At 43.6% G+C, this 19,375-nt stretch overlaps 1 protein-coding gene across 50 annotated transcripts in view; it reads left to right on the forward strand.

Annotated features, from left to right (window-relative positions):
• ZBTB20 (zinc finger and BTB domain containing 20) overlaps positions 1 to 19,136 on the forward strand; it is a 746,442-nt gene extending 727,306 nt beyond the window's left edge. For all 50 annotated transcript variants that reach the window (XM_008523314.2, XM_070581909.1, XM_070581894.1 and 47 more), the window contains 2 exons: positions 5,751 to 7,355; positions 18,324 to 19,136. In XM_008523314.2, coding sequence (XP_008521536.1) covers positions 5,751 to 7,355; positions 18,324 to 18,745 — 2,027 coding nt within the window. In that variant the 3' untranslated portion in view covers positions 18,746 to 19,136. The remainder of the gene's footprint in view (positions 1 to 5,750; positions 7,356 to 18,323) is intronic.
• Positions 19,137 to 19,375: the final 239 nt, after the last annotated feature.

The raw sequence follows: 19,375 nt of genomic DNA on the forward strand, positions 1-19,375 counted from the left end.
CCGGGCCCAAGTCCCTGGAGTGGAGTACATTGAACTTTAACCACTAGGCCATCAGGGCTGCCTCTACACATACACTTTGTAAGGACCTTTAAATACTTAAAATGTGCTCCAGAAGGAATTAAAATTCATTACATGTGTGAACTACATGTATGAATGAAAATTCAAATAATATAAAAGATGTACACAACTACAGTGTTGAGATCATAAATAGAATGGTGTTGTAAACACTTTAAACAAGTTAGTAATTTTCATACCTCTGTCCAGCTAAAATTATAAGCAGTGACTGTAAAAGCACATACAGGCTGTTCCCAACTTTCATAGGTGGTGTATTCCTGAAAATATGTTTGAAAGTGAAATTTCTGAAGGTTGAACAATTGATCTATGTTTTATGAGAAGAATTCTGTTACTGATGATTAAGGGGAAAAAAAATGACATCTCTGATGGTTCTTGTACCCTGGGCTTAGATAATCTGGAAGACAGAGGAGAACTTTCATTGGGAGACAGCCCAACACATCCCCCTTTTCACCCAGGAATGGGTAAGTAAAGCGGGGCTGCTCTCCTTCCCATAGGCTGATGACCTCCCATAGTTTGCCTACAAGGGCAGTGACAGCTGGGATATGCTAGGTGTATGGAGCCAGGGTAGGAGAAAGAGGTCTTGTTCTGCCTACCACCTTCCACTTGCTCAAGTGATTTCCCCAGTGCCCCCAGCCACCCTCTAAACATTGTGAAGATGCCAGTGAGACAGAAAGAGAGGATAAGGACATACAGGACCATGTGCCTTAGAGGGTGGAAGCTATGAGGAAGCAACCTCTATCCTTCTATAGTGCAGAGGCTCAGCAAGTCCCCCTCAGCATAGAGATAAAGTAGACACAAGTGAGGTCTTGACCCTGGCAGGGCAACAGATGTAGATTTGAGGAGTAAAAGGGCTGAATGACCACACACAACCCTTCTTTCTCCAGCATGACTGGCTCTTTCCTGGTGTGACCAACTTGGTAAGTAGCACCAACATGCAGTAGCTTAAGATCATCACTAATCACCTGATATATGAAAGAGCAACCTCAGCGTACTAAAGGTATCAAGGTACCATGTGGAAAAGAGTGTGATATAAGAGGCCAGGCTGCGGAGGCCTGGCCACCTAGCTCTATTTCATGTGCTGACCCACTTACCTCAAGTGAGCCTGGTGGCCCAGATTGAAAGCTCAAGGGCTTTTCGGCCCTGCCACTTGACTTAGACCTGTTGGCTTGACCGAAATTCACAATGCTTTTAATTTGAAAGCTGGTGTTTCCTCCCAAGTCACAGACTTCAAATTCCCTTCTCCCTCTATACACCTCACCCCTGCACTAGTCTCATTTTATATATCCGGTCTGAGGAAGGACTGCATTTCACACCTAATTAAAAGCGATCGTATGGCCTGCTGTTTCCTTTCTTGTTCCTTTTCCCTTGTGCACAGGCAGCATTTTATTCTCATGCTAAGGCCTATCCCTGGACACCCGCGGTGGAAGGGCCAGGCAGGAGCTGGATTCCTACAAGATAGAGAGCCGGGCCCTCTATCACCTACTTCACTACAAGCAGATTTCCCTCCACTACTCACTCCTGCGTCCGCCCCATCCATATTGTGCTCACTCACAGAACACAATCACTTAGAATGCAGGATTGCTTTCAGTAATAGAATTACGCACATGTTTCTAGCGAATTGCCGTTACAGGCTGAGTCTATATTTTCACTCCAGTGGAAAGGAGGTAGGTTGTTACTTTAAAACACACAGAGAACTATTTTTATCACCTTTTTCATTTTGCTCCATCAGTTCTATGTTCACACCACTGTGGGGTTTTTCTGGAGGGTGAGGTGGCGTCCCCAAATACACATAATCTTTGTAAAGTTGTATGGTTTTGTAGAGTTTAGGGTTTTTTCTTTTTTTTTTTTTTGAATAGCCCAAATGCCTATTCAGTGCCAATCTAGGAAAGAATGGAGTGAGCATTTTCACACCATTCCTCCCTATACAGTCCCTGAATAACCATCTAATCAAGATTTGTTTTCAATGGGGAACAAATCTTCTACAGTAGAGTATTTCAGATTTATTCCATTGGAATCTATACATTAATGCCCATTGGATGAAAAGGACGTGTTTCACAAAAGCCTGGACATTGCCTCGCTGTGGCAGAAACTTTTTCCCACTGTATTAGTGTTAAAAATAAAAGAAAGCCTGGGAAAGGAATTGCTTTAGCATTGTGTGCTGGAAGAACGAGGCGCGCTTGAATGGACAGGCAGGGTCCCCCATGGCCTCTGTACCCGTGTCAGCAAAACCAATTCAGCCTTTCATGGCTGCTCACTGCAGTGGACGACCCGTGTGCTCAGGGAGGTGTTTAAAATTGTCTATAAAAATCCAACTAGGCTTGTCAGATCAGGTTAGATATGTGTGCAGGTTTGAGTCTGTGGTTTTTAAGGAAGTTGGTGACAACAGTACTGCAATAATCATAACTCAGACTACTTAACAGACAAATTTTTTGTAATTTTCTCTGTGGGGTTACCTGATTGTTTAGATAGATTTGACCAGTTGGGCAAAATTCAAACAAACAGTTTGAATTTTTCTCATGAGCTTCTGTGTATTGTGTCTGTGCGTGTGTATGTGTGTGTGTGACATGAGGGCTTTTGCTGTTGACCATTTCCATCTCTAAAGCAACCTCCATGACCACTTTCACTGTCTTTGTCTTTTCTTCTATGAGAATTAGGATCCCACAGGATCTTCTATGTCCTGAGAGTTAGGATGGCCCTAGGTCTTTGAGCAATCCAGGTTTCGGTCCTCAGCCATCCAGTGTGATGCAGCGAAAAAAGCATCAAGGGGCATGGGTTCTACTCCCAACCCTGCCACTTACTAGGTGTGTAAAGCTTTGGGCAAATCATTTAGACACTTTGAGTGCCTCAACTTCCTCTTACATCAAATAGTAATCACAGGACCTGTCCTGAAAACATATAGGGTTGTTGTGAGGGGTAAATGAGATGTTCCATGTGAAAGAGTTTGTACACTGTGAAACACTACATGGGTATTAATTATTATGATAATTGTAATAGAGCTGCTTCCCAGAATTATCAGAAAGAAGACAACTCTTTGTCATAGATGACATCTCCAGTGATATAGTTGTGACTGGTGCTATGAGCAAATGTGTGTTTAAAGAACGTTTTCACCTGTGTGGAAAAAAATTTTTAATAAATCCATCCTGCTCAGAGATGGTGATTTTATCAGAGACTTAGCCATTTTTAGGGCTTGCTGTTTTACTTAAAGGAAAGAGACCTGGGTGGTAGTACAACTGTATATAGAAAATTCTACATGTTAGTGCCAGGACGAGTTGTATCTCTTGTGTTGTTCTTAAAAAAAGATGTTCTCTGGTAGGTGACTGAGGCTGTACCGAAGTCCAAGGCCCGGAAACATGAAAGCCCTGCTAACTCATGGATAGGGGTCGAAGCAGCTGGAGGGCATACTGGGCATGCCTTTTCACACAGCTTGACAGCAGACCCAGGGACACCTAAGGGCCAGACTTCATTCAGGGGCAAGGAATGCAATATCGTGAAGCGGAGAAGAGTGTGAGCTCTAGAACCAGGCTACTGGGTTCAAACGCCTGCTCTATCACCAATTGCCTATGTGGCCTTGAGCAAATTTCTTAATTTCTTTGGCCTCAGTTTCCTCATTTGAAAAATGAGGATGATACTACTACCTGCACCATAGGGTTGTTGTGAGGATTAAATGAAATAATATATATAAAGTAGTTAAAACTTAAAACGTAGTAAGCTCTAAAAGAAAATATGTGCTCTTATTATCATGGTGCACATGCATGGGGGACTCAGCAAGAACTTGGAATTTGTCTGCTGACTTCCTGAATATTCGTTCCTGGGTTATTGGAGCTTTCCTCTGGGGCCCTATTTTGTGTTGGTATAGTTATAGAGGATTCACCATGATTCTTTAATCTGGCAAAGAGAATTTGTTTTACATAAGCAAAAAAAAAAAGTAGAAACAGTAGCCTGATGAAATATTTTAGGCATGTAACAGACCTGATGGAAGTTGGAACAAGAAGGAATTCTCTCATGTAAAATTTCGTGCGAATCGTAACAAAGTGAACATAGGGCCTATAGGCATTTATTAAGTTAAGTGGATATATGTGGGGCTGAATTACTAAATGTAAAGATGGGAACAAAGGAAATGAGTTCTAAAAGGGCGCGGTCACACCGACTAAGCTCAGACAGCTGGAGGAGCTTGAGTGATGCAGGTAGAAAATCTAGCTGAGCTCAGACTTCCCTGAGCAGGTCCTCTCCCCTGAGGCAGAGGAGAAAGAAGCCGAGGAGGTGCGCCTTCCTCCCGTCTATGGCCCATTACCTCCAGGGTTACTTCTAACAAGACAGGGATCTGGGTCACCAGCCAACAATCAGTACTTGGGCCACCTGGTTTTGAAAGCGCACTTACTTGGCCTCTCTCAAGCTGCCTGTTCAGTTGTGAAGGCAAGAATGGGGAATCTGACTGAAGGATGGTTGGGAGAGAGAGGTGAGGTAGAAAAACAGGAAAGCCCTAAGACTTAGTGTTATAGCCACCTGTTTTCTTTCTCAATCTGTGATCCAAATGTTACCAACATTATCCTTTGTCTGCACAGCTTGGGGTATAAGGGTGGCTTTGGGTCAGGCTACCCACAGCCTCCACATAGCTGACTGTTGCCTTCCTACTGGGAGCTGTTTGATGCGTCCCTCTAACAAGCACATAGAGCACCCATTACCTAGGGTGAGCACACATCTTACTCCTGGTTTACTCCTGCCATCCTAACCTATTATTAACAGTGCTCCCTTCACTCTCAAAGGTGCCCAGTTTGAATGATAAATATGATCACCTGGTGCTCTCTAGTCTCCCAGATCAACACTGCCGTCTCTGGCCCTTTTAACATTCCTTCTTCATTAAGCTTCGGAAAACTCAGAAAACCACCGTATCACATCTAAGCACCCTAGAGAATACTCAAACAGGTTGTCAGAGACGACAACAAGAGTACAGACAAAAAGATACAGAAGGCAGCGGGCAAGTGCCCCTGTAGCTAGCAGATTGCATTCTAGAGCCCGTCTCTCAACTGGAAAACATGGCAGCCGCTGTTTGGTGGACATCTTGGTGTGGGTTGAATTTTCCAAGAATTTTTGCATACATGGTGTGGATTTAGGGAATATGCCATATAAATTAATACAAAGGAAATTTATTTTTTAACTATGAATATTGGTTGCAGTCTATTCATAAAATAAGGAAGTTTAGTAAATTTTGAAATAACATGTAAATTTCAGATAAAATGTAAGCTTTCCCAAAGGACTTGGGCTTAGGCCTGTCTAAAGTGGAAGCAGAGTGTTCCATGAGAATAAATATTCCATTTGCCTTCCAGTTCTTATTTGCTGAAGTTGTAGGAATAGCTGGCAAATGACCCATCTGTTTATTAGGCTTCTCTACTTCAACTGACAATCCTGGCTGAAGCTCTAGGGGATTAATATGGATTCAATACCTAAAATAGCTGGCACATTGTTGGGACAAAATTCAAGGCCTTGTTCCCATAGGACATCATACTCACAGCTTGACTGGGGTGCAGAGCCTGTCCACCTTGCCACACAGCCTGCTTGTATCTGCAAGGGGGATGCTTCTAAGAGCCATGAGATTTACCCATCTGAAACTTGGGTGTTAGGAATGCAGTCAGCTACCTCTCACCAACTCCCTGTTTTGTGTCTCTATTGCTGTGCAGGTGACATCAGTTGCAAGGGGATGACCGAGCGCATTCACAGCATCAACCTTCACAACTTCAGCAATTCCGTGCTCGAGACCCTCAACGAGCAGCGCAACCGTGGCCACTTCTGTGACGTGACGGTACGCATCCACGGGAGCATGCTGCGGGCACACCGCTGCGTGCTGGCAGCCGGCAGCCCCTTCTTCCAAGATAAGCTGCTGCTGGGCTACAGCGACATCGAGATCCCGTCTGTGGTGTCAGTGCAGTCGGTGCAAAAGCTCATTGACTTCATGTACAGCGGCGTGCTGCGCGTCTCGCAGTCGGAAGCCCTGCAGATCCTCACGGCCGCCAGCATCCTGCAGATCAAAACCGTCATCGATGAGTGCACGCGCATCGTGTCACAGAACGTGGGTGATGTGTTCCCCGGGATCCAGGACTCAGGCCAAGACACGCCGCGGGGCACTCCCGAGTCAGGCACATCGGGCCAGAGCAGCGACACGGAGTCAGGCTACCTGCAGAGCCACCCGCAGCACAGCGTGGACAGGATCTACTCAGCGCTCTATGCGTGCTCCATGCAGAACGGCAGCGGCGAGCGCTCCTTCTACAGCGGGGCGGTGGTCAGCCACCACGAGACTGCGCTTGGCCTACCCCGCGACCACCACATGGAAGACCCCAGCTGGATCACGCGCATCCACGAGCGTTCACAGCAGATGGAGCGCTACCTGTCCACCACCCCTGAGACCACGCACTGCCGCAAGCAGCCCCGGCCCGTGCGCATCCAGACCCTAGTGGGCAACATCCACATCAAGCAGGAGATGGAGGACGATTACGACTACTATGGGCAGCAAAGGGTGCAGATCCTGGAGCGCAACGAATCCGAGGAGTGCACGGAAGACACCGACCAGGCCGAGGGCACCGAGAGTGAGCCCAAGGGCGAGAGCTTCGACTCGGGCGTCAGCTCCTCCATAGGCACAGAGCCCGACTCGGTGGAGCAGCAGTTTGGGCCCGGGGCGGCGCGAGATGGCCAGGCTGAAGCTGCCCAACCAGAGCAGGCTCCGGAAGCCCCTGCCGAGGGCGGCCCGCAGCCACACCAACTAGAGACAGGTGCCTCCTCCCCGGAAAGAAGCAACGAAGTGGACATGGACAACACGGTCATCACTGTCAGCAACAGCTCAGACAAGAGCGTCCTGCAGCAGCCTTCGGTCAACACGTCCATCGGGCAGCCATTGCCAAGCACCCAGCTCTACTTACGCCAGACAGAAACCCTCACCAGCAACTTGAGGATGCCTCTGACCTTGACCAGCAACACGCAGGTCATTGGCACAGCCGGCAACACCTACCTGCCGGCCCTCTTCACTACCCAGCCCGCGGGCAGTGGCCCCAAGCCTTTCCTCTTCAGCCTGCCACAGCCCCTGGCAGGCCAGCAGACCCAGTTTGTGACAGTGTCCCAGCCCGGCCTGTCGACCTTTACTGCACAGCTGCCAGCGCCACAGCCCCTGGCCCCATCTGCCAGCCACAGCACAGCCAGCGGGCAGGGCGAAAAAAAGCCTTATGAGTGCACTCTCTGCAACAAGACTTTCACCGCCAAACAGAACTACGTCAAGCACATGTTCGTCCACACAGGTGAGTGCCAGGCCCCTGGAGGCCTGGCAGCAGGGCAAGGGTGTGCGAGGTCTGTGGGCAGGGAGGGCAGGCCAGCAGTAGAAGGAAAGGTGTGGAGTCATCTTTCAGATTTTAAGGAGACCCCACTGTAAGCCATCTTGTAGAAGCCCCAACTGTGCCCCCATCATAGGAACAAAGAGCTCTGCCACCAAAAGACAGAAGCAGAAACCCTTTATGGAGAAGGGCCAAATGGGAAAGCCTGATAAAGAATTTGTAGGCACAATGTCCCTTAAATACAGTAAACTTTGTAATACATTCTTTGATCCTAGGTGTTTAGAAGTGGAAAAGTCCTTAGAGATCATATACTCCAGTCACCTCATTTTACAGATTGAAGTCATATCAGCAGGGATGAGGGTTTGGGTGTATAGTATGTTCTATACGAACCATCAGGTTGAAGAGGCCACAACAAGGTTGATGCAAGCTTAAGCTACATTTGTGGTCCCTGAAATGAGGAAGAGTGAGAGACTGACATTATTTTCTGTTGCTTAGTCTCTATTTTCCACATATAGAGACCACAGTCTGTTCTAGATACTATCCTTTAAAGGGACGATAGACTAACTGGGACACACTCAGAGGAGTATGCTTAGGATGGGGAATGGACAGGAAGCCATGGCATCTGAGTCATGGTGGAAGATCCTGGGGATGTTCAGCCTGAGAAGAGAAGACTCAGGGCATCATGTGAGCCGTATTTATGTATTTGAGCTTCAGGGCCGCATAACATTTTAGCCAAGCTGGAGCTCTGGAGCCAGAATGCCTGGGTTTGAGTTCAGACTTAGCCAGCACGGAACTTTGCACCTTGGCAAAATCACTTGCCCTTTCTCTACTTCACTTTCCTTGTCTATATACTGGGGATAATAGTGATACATCTTTCTTATAGTGCCACTCTGAGGATTAAATGAATTAATATATGTGAACTTCTTAAAACAATTCCTGACACATAATAATCGCCCTATAAATGGTAACTATTGTTAGCACTATTAGCATTATTTAAATGGTTGGGAGAGAAGAGACTTTAAGCTTCTTCTGTTTGGCTCCAAAAGGTAGAATAGGACCAATGATTGGAAGCTATAAGGAGATTCTTTCAATTAAATAAAAGACAGTCAGAGCTGCTCTAAGATGGGATAGACTGCCTCCAAGGGAGTGAGTTCCTATAATTAGAGATGTTCAAGGAGCGAATGGGTGATGATTTCCTAGGAATGTTGTAGAGGGGATTCAATCGTCAGGTGAGTAGTTGAACGAGGTGGTGCTTCATCCCTGGATTCTATGATGCTGGAGCTAAGATCTGACCTCTCAGCCAGCGCTGTTTCCTAGCTCCATAATGGGACAGAGACAGAAGTGAGAACTCCACAGATGCTCTTGCATATAAGTGACCACATATGTGATATGATTTCACATAGATTCTCTTGTACCTAAAAATACCTTCCCCAATGACGATCACTGTATTTGAAATTCTTATTGTGAGAGTTACTCTTCTGGTAAATCTCTGGTTCCTGAATGCCCCTGTTAAATGACAGATAAGTTGCCGGGGAAAGTTATATACTTAAATTATAATACATGAAAACAAATTAGTTCCTCGAAGCAACGTTGTTTCTTACATACATAACCTAGCAGGTATCTAGGGAATAGAACATAAAGCAGATAAATTTAAATTGGGAAATAGAAGGAAGGGAGAGCAACAGACACGGGGACAAGGTACCGAACAGGGAAGTGAACAATTGAAATAGCACATTTCTTAAACCAGACTTTGTCTTTCTTGAAGTTCAGCTTAAGTTAGGACATTGTATAAATCCATGTACATGCCTTTATGCAAATCAGTTGTTCTTAAAGATGACAGTTTTCACACTTTCGAATAAATGGTAGTGACTCTACTGAATTTAGGGGGAAAATCAGGTAGTGGTGGGTCACTAAGTTTGATTGGAGTAAATGTAAATGCACTAACACCTGGAGATCAATCAAGGGAACCTTCCTATGTGGTATAGGTAACATCATTATTTGGTAAATTAATCAGATAGTAATATTTTTATTTATGTGGCAATTTATGATTTACAGAGTGCTTTCACATAGTTTATGACCTTTCCTCCTGTGAAAAGCTGTCTTACAAACTATCGTATTGAGGATTAGGGGAAAAAGGGACCATTTGTGGAAGTGTCTTCTTAGCCCAAGTTGACTTTGCTGGTCTGGATCCATCAACGTTTCTACTCTCCCCTTCTGCACGTCTCTTCCAGTACACCTAGTGAATATAAAATTCACACATTCTGTTAGATTACATATTGAAATAGGCTTTAAATTTGCAACATAAAATTTTTAGTGTAGTACTAAAAATTATCTTTCTGGCGTATAAACACATTTATCCAATGGATTCACCAAAGGATTGTGTGGTTAACCCAAATAACTAGATTTGCCCGTGAGAAAACCAGCAATGGGTTTGCAGATTTAGACAAAGTAGATACAAAAGCTGCAAGTAAAGTTATTTTATAAATCCAAGTTATGCTCAAAGTGTAGCTTTCAGATCTCAAGTAAACTACGAAGGTCCTAAGTAAATTATGAAGGTTTTGTATAACATGGCCACATCTGGGAACAATTAATAATGTGCATATGTCACTCAAGCGCCTCATTTAAAAGAAGCAACACTCTTCCCTTTCACCCCAGAATTATTTGGCAGTGGCAGTTTAGAAGGGCTATCTGTCTGTTAAGGCTTATTTCTGACTGAAGGAGTCCAAAGTTTGAAAACAATTGGTCTACATTTCCAAAAGGCAAGACAGCCTGGACATATGGAAGTAATTCAGGACCTGGATTCACTGTGGCCCACATTTCAAAACAAAATTCTCTCCAATTTCTTGGGAAAATATCAAAAAAGTGGGGCCTCCAAACTTTACAGGAGCTCAGTGGAAATGATAAAAATCCAGAGCAAAAAGTCCAAATGTTAGTCTAAAAACATTCTAGAGAGTACTGGGGATGCTTGGAAAAGTAGGGATGGATTTAGTATTCTTCCTATAATCTAACCGAAAAGAATCCTACCAAGAAAAAGTAGTTTGACAGAGCTAAAAGGAAAGAAATTTGAGTTCTTGGCATCACAAAATACTATGCAGAGTAACTAGCTTTGCATTTCAGTAACTCCAAGGTTTAATGTAAGTGGTACTAGCTTTCAACAACTGCGGAGAATCAATTCTGAGATCTGGATTCCAAATAAAATTCTGTGTAGCTCTATGTTAGTGATCCACATATTCATAGACAGGAAGTGTCTGAGACAAATAAGTAGTCCATCATATTGACTTTGGAGCTAAGCTACCTTAGAAAACCAAGGAAGCCCTGGTTATAAAGCATGTTCCATAATGGTTATAACACTAAAGCTTACAGTAGGGACATAAATGAAAGATGATCATACTGGAATTAGATTATTTGGATTCAGTTTTGGTTCCTCTAATTGGCTGTGTGGCCTTAAGCAAGTCACTTAATTTCATAACCCTCAATTTCTTTGAGTTTAAAATGGAAATAATAATTTTCCTGCCTTTCGAGTAGCTGTAAAGATATGGTTCATGTGAGAGCTAAAAGGCCAAGAACTACTTAATCTTAAAAAAAAAAAAAATCATCATTATTACCTTAGCCCCCACCACCCAGAGACCCTGAGTTTCTTTGCTCTGTCTCCCACGTCTGAATCATAGCATCTTGATGCGCTTCCTTTCTCTGTGGAATTTTAATACTGAAGCAATAGGATACTCTTTGGGTTTCCCTTGAACTCCCTTCATAATATGAATTTCTTTTTTCCTTTTTAATCATTCTTTTAAGAGTAAAAGATAATTTCTCACCTAACTACTATATCCACTGAAACAAACCACAGTAGGACTTCATCTCTTCTAGGAGTTTCTCAAGTTCACTTTACTGAAGCTTCACAAAAGTTGTGAGGAAGGAAACCAAGAGTTAAGGACATATTTGAAGCAAGAGAATTAGAGGAAAAACAAAGATAACACAAACCATCCTGTCATGGCACAAAGCAGGGCTCCTCTTTGCCCCCTCACCTTAAGAGAAAAAAACACAAATCACAGGAATGGGAGTGGAAGGGAAAGACAGAGGACATAGAAGGACAAGCCTTGGTGTCGATGCAGACCTGGAGGGCAAGAGGGAACATTCAAAGATAACCCGGGAGCAGTGGTTCCCAAAGTGTGATCCTCACAACAGTAGCGTGCGAATCCTCAGGCCCATCCCAGACCTGAACCCGAAACTCTGAGGATGGAACCCAGCAATCTGGGTTGTAATAAGCCCTGATTCACACTAAGTTGGGACACTTCCCTAGAGGCCCTGAGTGATGAGGAGGAGGATGGGATCGGGCTGCTTTTGATGCATGCCATTGTTCTCCAAAATTCTACTCATAAGAATCGATGTGTTTAGAAAAGGTAAACCAGAGTTGTGGATACCAGCTTGATTTTCTAGTGGATGAATTGCGTTATGGAAGCAACTGTCTCGCATATGAGAGGCGAGTGGAGTCTCTCAAACTGCGTGGGTACCCTGGCAAATGTATCCCTTCTGGCACCAACAGTACTGACTTGTATGTGGGTCTCTTTCCACCTTCCCATTAGAATGTAAACTCGATGAAAGCAGGAACAATCAGATATGTGTATAGGTAGATATAGGTATAAAGATATATGTGTCTAATGCTTCAATATACCCAGCATGATACCTTACACATAATAAACATTCAATAAATATTTGATCAATGAATTAATCAAATCCTTCTTTAGTGACGTCTAACCACTTCCAAAAGGATGAGTGGTCTATTTCCACAGTTGTTATTTATTTATTGTACAATGTAGCTCCATAGAAGTAATGCAAAAATACTCTGCGTATTTACATATTAAATACTTTCTCCAAGAATCTCAACATGTTTCAGGTACCACGTTCTGTTTGTTCTTATCTTGCTGTGTATAACAAAAGAGCACACATATGACCAATCAGGATGGCAATTGGGGTATTTATTTGCCACTGGTATAGGATTGCCAGATTTAGCAAACAAAAATATAGGATGCTCAGTTAAATTTGAATTTTGGATAAACAACAAGTATATTTTTAGTCTAAGTATGTCCCATGCAATGTTTGTGACTTGCTTGTACTAAAAAATTATTCACTGTTTATCTGAAATTCAGATTTCACTGGGTTAAATGCGTTTTATCTGGCAATGCTATCCAGCTGGTAACTGGAACTTTCTTAGAATATGCAATCTTAAGACTTTCAGCTTTAAATCTATGGCTAGCATATGTAGTTGCTTAACAAATATTTGTTGAGTGAGTAGGTGAATGAATGTTCAAAAATGTGAGAATGCTTTCCAGGAGAATTGATTCAAGGCACTTTTCCATAACTGCATTATTTTCTCAGCAAGACTTCAATTTTTTAATCTTTTCTTCTTTTTCTTTGTTCATTTGCTAGAGAATATATTGTATCTGTGTTCCTACTTGTCTTTTCTTCACCAACAAATGGTAGATGTTTGGAGCTTTTCCTGAATCATCTTATCAACAGTCCATTCCTTGGTGACTGTTTTTAGCCCATTAGTGTCCTCTGCTATGTGATCATTTTGTTTGTTACTTTGAGAAGCTCAGCCTTTCAGCCGTGAATTTGATATGAATAGATATAGCAATAATATTGGTATAACAATGTCATCAGTAGGGCAATAATACTCAGATCAAGATAATAACGTGATAATCTTCATATAGAGCTTGGGCTAGGAACTATATCAAGCCAGCAGAGTAATAAGTACCAGGTTTGAAGTGTGAAAGCCTTGGTTTTACCGCTTTCTAGCTGAGAGACTTTAGGTAAGTTCCCTGATCAATCTGAGCCTCAGTTTTTTGCCACAAGATACAGATCTTAATAGTACTTACCTTACATGGTTGCTCTGGGAATCAAATAACGTAATTTATGTGAAAGCACTTTATAAAATCATCAAAGCCATTTAGGAACATATATGTTATGTGTTAGAGCAACATCTTACATTTTGCAGCATAATCCAGACAGCAAGAAATTGTTAACAGGGGAGAGAAGAGATAATCTGGCTGGGCTGGTGTCATACTCTCAGCTGTTACTGACTTGTTGAGTGACCTTCAGCATGTTATAATACATCTCTAATGAAGATACCATCTTCTGGGGATTTTAATATCTACCCTACTCATTAATTTGTAAGAAAAATCAAGTAATTTGGATGAAGTTCCCTGAAATCTTCAAAACTCTGCTTAGCACCAAAATATTTTTGTTGTCACCAAAGCCCCAGATGTTTTGTGAATATAGTGTGTCCCCACTGGGCACTGCCCCCTAGAGAGCCTCACCGTTCCAGCTGTCACCTGGATTGCACCCCAGGAAGTGGAGAGAAAGCCAGGCAGGCGGTCACACCAACTGTATGTCAGGTGTGGAGGCCCTCCTTCAACTAGACTTGGTGGAAAGCACACTCTGCAGCCAGTGAAAGCCCTGTGTGGTTCCATCTGAGCACACTTTCATTGTTGTCACTGAAGCTTTTTCATTTTCTCTTCCAATCTTGATTTTCCCCATTCAGAGGACCTGTAGTTTTAAGACCTCTTCTTCTTTCCTCACCAGTAGCCACCTTCCCTGCCCGTACCCCCTCTTCCTTCCCTGCTGCCTGCTCTCTCCCCAAGCGCCTGGTCTTGGTTTTCTGACACCTCACTGTCCTCACCTGAACAGGAGGGTATTGTGCTAGAGCGGATGTTGGAGAGGCCAAGAGAACGGGACAGAGAGGTGAGAAACTCTGCTTCTGAAAAACGTCCTAGTAACAGCATTCACTGTCCTTTCTGCAGCCCAGGAGAAGCCTGGTTAGAATGAGAAAGAATCAGCAGAATAAATGGATTCTTGCTGAGCCCCCAATAAAGAGATCACTGTTCAGATTTGGGGTGGCTCAGTCCACTAGGATATCTTTTACTTGAACTTTGGGCAGACCCTGTGCATCTACTAACTTGGCAGTATCTTTCTTCAGTGCTGTTCCACAGGGAGTTGAAAAGTGGCTCTTTAGAGAACAGGCATCCAAAAATGGAGAAAAGTCTGTGCCTTCACTACTCTCCCACCCTTGGGATGGTAAAGGACACCGCCTCCCTGTCTGGTTTCTGTCTGGCTTCCAACCTCCAGAGCTCAGTTGTTGTTTGCTATAAAATCTTCTGTCTGTGCCGCTTGCTGACATTTTATTCATAGTTCCACTTCGTTCCATTAGCATATAACTGAGAGGAGACTCTACCTTTAACTCTGAATTGCATAACTGCAATACAATCACTTGCTTTATTGATTATCTGAAACAATTGCTTTTAAATCTCGAGTTGGCTTCCTCTCGGGACCAAGTCCTTTCTCATATGGTTTCATTTATCACCAGTTCCTTTGTGCTGAAGGAAACAGTTGAATTTTTTCTTGAAATGGTCACATCCTCTGTGCTAAGTGCTTTATCTCTTTAGTTTTCAAAATACCTTCACGAGACGGGTACTTACTGCCTTATTCTCAAGTTAGAGATAAGGAAACTGAGGCTTAGAGAGGTTAAGTATCATGCCCAAATCACTCAGCCAAGGAAACGGAATTCCTATCTGACTCCTGCATCCGTATAGCCCCAAGATGGATCATTGCAAAGTGAAAGGCCTTATGTGAGCTTCCCCCAGCGTTGTAATTCTAGTGTCTGCTTTGTACTTTGTATTTCTGTCTAACACATCAGACTTGCCATTCCCGGCCACAGATTGAGACCAGGGAAGTCATTCACTACCGCTCATCGTAACTCTTCAGTTCTCCACATTGAGAGCAACAGTCAGCAGAGCACATCGATTTCATGTATAATGTTGAAAGCCCTTTGGGGATTATTATAAGTAATATGCAGGAAAATAACAGGAAAGAAAAATATTAACTTACTACTGAGTGACACTGTTTCGAATCTATACGTAAAGAAATGAAAGTTGTGGACACTTGATTAATCTGAAAATACACCCCATTTGGTAAGACCATTCCTGAAACGCTTATGCGCCATCAGCACAGCACCTTAACAATTACAGAGAGCACTTTCCTTTAAGGGGCTCCCAAGGGCTTTGCAAACATTTTTCCTCGTTAACTCTCACACCATTTTTCTGTGGCAGGGAAGAGAACAGGATACTTTGTCCTATTTAAAATGTGGGACTGCTGATGCGTGGAGCAATTTAAGCAGGTTGCCCACAGGCCGAGCACTGACAAGGCCGGGACCAGAGGCCTCAGGGGTCGTGGGCCACGGCAGGCAGAAGGCCACAATATCTGCAAATGGCTATGGCAAGTGCCCACAGCAAGGGAAACAAAGCCAGAGAGATGAAAACAACTTAGCAAGCCCAGGGTCGCAGGGATAATTAATGGTCAAACCCATACTACTTGCATACAAACAACATACATATATACCCTGTGGAGGAAAGATGACAACTGTGAGGAGAATGTGAAAGGAAAAAGCCTTCATCAGTGACCTCGCCTAGAGGAAAAATACACTGTAAGAAGGTGAAAGTTTCCAACAGCAAGAGCATTTTACATAAACAAAGTTTCAACTTCTTAGCAGCTAAAATACCGCCTGGAACTTAAGAGGGCGCACGTCCCATTAAAGGTGAGCGGTGGGCACGTTTCCTTGGCCGGCAGATCGCAGCCTCTAAGTGTAGTGAAGGCACAAAGATGGCAGAGACCAGCTTGAGTTCCAAGCTTATTTACGGCTGCCGGAAATGTTCCAACTAAAAATAACAGGCGTGACTGTCTCTCTTAGGGAATGTCTCATTTCAAAAAAGTGTACCTGCGTGAACAGCATGCATGGACGGAACTCTTCATTTAGGGACGAGGCTTCCCTGAATGCCCCCCTTTTAGCCTAAAAGTGAAATTCTTCTCTTCTGACCCTGTGATCCTATGGATCATAGTGTCCCACCAGTGAGAATCAAGGGAAAGGAAATCAGAAGCGAGTTGAGAGGAGAGGAAGCTGGGCCAAAATGTTTGTGACTGACTAAAGGAAAAAAAGTTCAAAGATCAATGAAACTGATTCAGATATTTGTGGAGCAATTCCTGAACGAAACAGTCATTTCTTATGATCGTGTGCTTTCAAACATATCCTTTTATGTCTACAAACACAATGAAAAAGCTTTCTGATGAGATAAAGTTTCATGAAACAGATCATGAACATAAAGCACAAACACTGAGCCTGGCACAGAGTCAGCACTCACAACGTGGTGATTGTTTTCATTGCCATGATTACCATGACACATCAAACTTCTTCTGTTTCATAAAGGGAAAAGTGGAAACACAGTCAAGGCACATATTTGAAATGGAAGTTAACTCAGATTTAAGAAATAGATTTCGTACCCTGATGCATAGTCCAGATGTTGAAATATTACCCGAGAGAGTTTCAAAGGCTTTGGGGTTTAGGCTGGGAGAGATGGAAACACCTTAATGCGGTTCGTCTCACCTGTCAAGAGCTGAGAACAAACAGCACCAACAAAAACAAGTCTCTGTTTATCCAAAGAGAGGTCACAGGTCCATGGACGTTACTTATAGAAGAATTCCTCATGCGGTCATTCAATGACAGTATTCTTACTTACCTTGCTGATTTTAACAAGCTTGATTGTTTGGTTTCTAAGCAAACAACAAACCAAAGCAGTAAACTGAGGAGAAAAAAGGGTTTCGGCCAACAGACTAAGAGCAAAGAAAGAGAAAACTATTTTAAAAATTGACCCAGGAGTTCAAAAAAAACATATGGAACCATTTAATGGTAGGGAGAGTGGAGGAGGGGTAATAAGAATATCATGCAAGTATTCCCACCATTCCTGGTGGTCTGCAAAGTGATTTCATATGCATTTTATGTCAACACCAACCCAGTGAGGTAAGTTGGACCCTGTCCCTCAGAGGCATTTGGAGATTTGTCAGAGTGTTGTGCCTGGGTTCAACCAGGACCACTTGACTCTGAGATCACCATGTTGTCCACCACTGACCCAACCTCCACACTTGACAACGTCAAGGGCAGCTCAGTGCAGTCAAGATGGAGCAGCCAATCAACTCAAGTTACATTTTAGGAAGATTTCTGTCTAGAATAGATAAAATCGAAAGCGTAGCTCTTCAAAATGACTTATTCCTATGTTGGCCAATATTTTCCAAACTTATGATGAAGGCATGAGCGCATTAACTAGACAGAATACTGAAAATGGAGACTGTCCCCAAAGAGCCAAGCTGTAAGACCACCATCCTTAGTTCCCAAACATTCTAGAGAACCTTATGTCTCCAAAGATCTTTCCTCTCTCTTTTTTCTTATATTTGTTTGATAATGTTAATGGAAAACACAGTTAAATCCCCTAATGATGACACTGAAAATGACCCCCTTAAAGGAACCGTCCGTCTTCTCCACAGAATGTGCTTTGAAGACTTTTGGTGGGGAATATCTTGTAGCTTTTCAAGAGAGCCATTTTCTGGCATGGAGAAAAGGAAAACTAGACTGTCCTGGCATCACCTGAAAGTAAGATTTCTGAGGGGCCAGCCCAGTGGCATAGTGGTTGAGTTGACGTGCTCTGCTTTGGCAGCCCATGTTCCCGGGTTTGGATCCCAGATGCAGACCTACACACCGCTCATCAAACCATGCTGTGGCGGTGTCCCACATACAATAAAATGGGGGAAGATAGACACAGATGTTAGCTCAGGCACAGTTCCTCAAGCAGAAAGAGACAGATTGGCAACAGATCTTAGCTCAGGGCTGATCTTCCTCACCAAAAAAAAGAAAGGAAGAAAAACAGTAAGATTTCTGAGAACAGAGAGGCAAGGAAAGACTGGATATTTCTAATCAAGGGTGATCCATGAACCAATCAGATTTATTTTTTAATTTTTTTGTTTTTGTTTTTTGTTGTCTTGTTTTTCTGTCTCTCATTCTCCCTCTCTCACTCTGTCCCGCTCTGTCCTACATGCTGTCTCTTCCTGCATCAACAGGTGAGAAGCCCCACCAATGCAGCATCTGTTGGCGCTCCTTCTCCTTAAAGGATTACCTTATCAAGCACATGGTGACACACACGGGAGTGAGGGCATACCAGTGTAGTATCTGCAACAAGCGCTTCACCCAGAAGAGCTCTCTCAACGTGCACATGCGCCTCCACCGGGGGGAGAAGTCCTATGAGTGCTACATCTGCAAAAAGAAGTTCTCCCACAAGACCCTCCTGGAGCGACACGTGGCCCTGCACAGTGCCAGCAACGGGACCCCTCCCGCGGGCACACCCCCAGGTGCCCGAGCTGGCCCCCCAGGCGTGGTGGCCTGCACGGAGGGGACCACTTACGTCTGCTCCGTCTGTCCAGCAAAGTTTGACCAAATCGAGCAGTTCAACGACCACATGAGGATGCACGTGTCTGACGGATAAGTAGTATCTTTCTCTTTTTCTTATGAACAAAACAAAACAACAAAAAAGAAACAAACAAACAAAAAAAGCTATGGCACTAGAATTTAAGAAATGTTTCGGTTTCGTTTTTACTTTCTGTTTTCGTTTTCGTTTCGTTTCATTTTGTACTACATGAAGAACTGTTTTTTGCCTGCTGGTACATTACATTTCCGGAGGCTCGGGTGAATGGTAGTTTTCCCAGCCTCCCTCGGATGGTGGCCTTAAGGCCTGGTAGTGCTTCAAGAGGTCCACTGGTTGGATCTCTAGCTACTGGCCTCTAAATACAACCCTTCTTTACAAAAAAATCTTTAAAAAAAAAAAGTAAAAAAAAAAAAAAAATTTTTTTTTTCACTTGTGAAGAGCACTACAAAAATATATAACAAAATCTAAAAGGCCTACTGTCTTTAAGTACACCGCTTGCAGTGTTTCAGTGGACATTTTCACAATTCTGGCCGCTTGGACTTCACAGTAACCAGTCAAAACTGTGGAATATCACTTCTGGTTGAAAACCCAGAGGGAAGGCCCTGCAGTTTTCCACCTCCCACGTTGTCTGATTTCATAAAAGGGCTGTGGGGGTGGGAAGGGGCAGTGGGTTCGGAGGTGTGGGAAAGG

The sequence above is a fragment of the Equus przewalskii genome, chromosome 18 (genome assembly GCF_037783145.1).
Source record: "Equus przewalskii isolate Varuska chromosome 18, EquPr2, whole genome shotgun sequence".
NCBI classification, from domain to species: Eukaryota; Metazoa; Chordata; class Mammalia; order Perissodactyla; family Equidae; genus Equus; species Equus przewalskii.